Source organism: Photinus pyralis, unplaced genomic scaffold, assembly GCF_008802855.1.
Source record: "Photinus pyralis isolate 1611_PpyrPB1 unplaced genomic scaffold, Ppyr1.3 Ppyr1.4_LG5, whole genome shotgun sequence".
Lineage (NCBI taxonomy): Eukaryota > Metazoa > Arthropoda > Insecta > Coleoptera > Lampyridae > Photinus > Photinus pyralis.
This window is the reverse complement of record NW_022170596.1, coordinates 8815675-8817917: the sequence shown is the minus strand read 5'-3', so window position 1 is coordinate 8817917 and position 2243 is coordinate 8815675. Positions and strand designations below refer to the sequence as shown.

The 2243-nt window shown below is 39.9% G+C and overlaps 1 protein-coding gene across 1 annotated transcript; it reads right to left on the bottom strand.

Moving 5' to 3' along the window:
• Positions 1–500: 500 nt before the first annotated feature.
• Positions 501–2116, bottom strand: LOC116172710 (EF-hand domain-containing protein 1-like; the record flags this gene model as incomplete). The annotated part of the gene is given in 4 exon segments (XM_031489970.1): positions 501–887; positions 971–1213; positions 1266–1571; positions 1627–2116. Coding segments are annotated over 4 exon segments (1383 nt in total), but the record flags the coding sequence as incomplete, so codon positions are not given.
• Between the last annotated feature and the right edge of the window lie 127 nt (positions 2117–2243).

Genomic DNA, 2243 nt, shown 5'->3' with positions numbered 1-2243 from the left:
AGCTGCAGTTTAGAGAAGAAATGGAAGAATTAAAAAAAATGGAAGAACCAGAAAAATTGGGACAACTCGAACCCGAAGCATGTCTATATGTAAAGCTTTCGTAAATAAGAAAGTTGGTATTGCTCATGCACAAAACAATATTTTGAAAACATTGTTAGTTTTACTTGTTTTTCCAGATATTCGTAGTGTTTACATATAAAATTTCATTGTTAAATAACTTCATAAATAAAAAAGTTAGCATTGCGCATGCGCAAAACCTATTTTGAAATTATTAGATTTACTTTTTTGCCAGCATATAGAATTTAATTGAAGTAATTTCATAAATAAGAATTGCGCATTTTCGCCTGCCAAAATACAGATTTTGAGAAGAATCCCAGGGACATAAATTAAACAATCGAGCAAAACAAAAGGTATGCACGGGATCCTTGCTCCAAGCTCTTTCAAATGAGCGCCATATCGGTTCAGGATCAGACTTATCAGTCGGCATTCAAAAAAAGGTATAGACTCGGGTATAGATATATTTGGTAGGTACAATAAAAAATGTTAACATTTTTTATAAGGCGTACATTCGGAAAAAATTCTCTCACGTTTCAAATCACAAAGATCATCTTGATACGTTTGACATCTTTTATCGTCGTCCTCAAAGTGCACACTTTTAACTTTGCAAGCGTCTTTAGGACGATCTACGGGGGAAACCATAATCGGTACAGACTCCTCAAGTGGTTTTTTATCGGCGGGGGGCCTGTTTATGTCTTCCGGACTTTGGCAGACAATCGGTTTACCGTATTTACATAGATCGCGCTCTTTTCGCAGCACATCTGCATAATGCTTCTGTTGAATTTCTTCGGGTGTATCAATGTGCTTTGGTGTAAATGCGTCAGGACCAACTGAAACAAGCTGGCATTAGCACTTCCACTTCACTTCCGAGTGAAATGCAAATTTCGACTGTAAAAAAGGAATCTGGGCTTACCATCAGTTCCCCTACAAACAATATCTGGTTTTTCACCAATTACAACTGGATAAGCGCAGGTTAGATTGGTATCCATGATACCGTGCTCGGGAACCACATTTTTATGGATAAGCGAATCTTCATATTCTTGCAATAATTGCGCTCTCTTTAACGTAGCATATTCCGGATCTGTATCAGCACTACTACCCCTTAATTTCATCAGACATTTATCCATCTCAGGCTCGGGATATTCCACTTTTTCACCTACAGTTACAAAAAAAATAAGCTGATTAGTGTTCATTAATTAGTTAGTTACCAATGGCGTCTCTCGCGGCTTTCTTCTGAGCCTGAGATTCCTTTTCCACTTCATCCCTAATGTCCTCAGTAAGGAATCCACTTTTGAACATGTGATTTCGAATGTTGTCGATCACGTCGCATGGGAACTTTTCGGGATTAGCCTGCATGTATCGGTAAACATACAGATCTGCGTCTATGATAATAAATCGCTGATGGTGCACGATAATCGTCGCGCCGATATAGAAATCTACTGGAGTGTAATAGACTGGATTCAACGGGTCTGATCCCGGTTTTACAAGAAAAGAATCTCGCAAATATTTTCCCCCTGGAAAATCAATTTGATGTTACTAATACGGCTAACATATAGAATTTAGGCGTACCCCATATGCCCGAATTTCTAATCACTGGTTCGTATATGTAGCAAGTTCCCTCGGATAGGGAGTATCTCAAAATGAACCGTCTGACTTCGTCTTCAGGATGTACGACATCTATTTTCATAATGTATCTTAAATACTTGTTAGCATTGAGCAGTTGACGCACAACGTCCTTTCTGGGCGGTTGTGGTAGGAAGTATTTAGTATTTTGAATCGAATCCTCCAAAGTTCCCAGGCCATCGTGCGGTGGAACCGGTCGTGGTGGAGGCTCTTTCGGTTTCGGTTTGTACGGTATGGCAGGTTTTTGTTGTATACATAACGCCTTTTGGTAGTAATCTCGAGTGAATCGATCACAGTCCACAAGAAGCATTCGGCGACCTAAGATGTAGATAGTTTCGCCTACTTGTAAGTCCTTCGGTTGGTAGTATTCGGTTACTTCTGCGTCGGACTTCTCCATGTAGACGGAAGGGTATGTTACAGGTATGTCCGTATATACCTTAAGGAAAAGGTTTAATTCATTACAAATGCAACGTGAGCGGTGTCTTGAATTAGTGCGAGATCTTTCTAAAAGGGATAAAGGGGCGAATAGCCGGCAAGTGGCTGTCCGACAGCACTATCCAGCT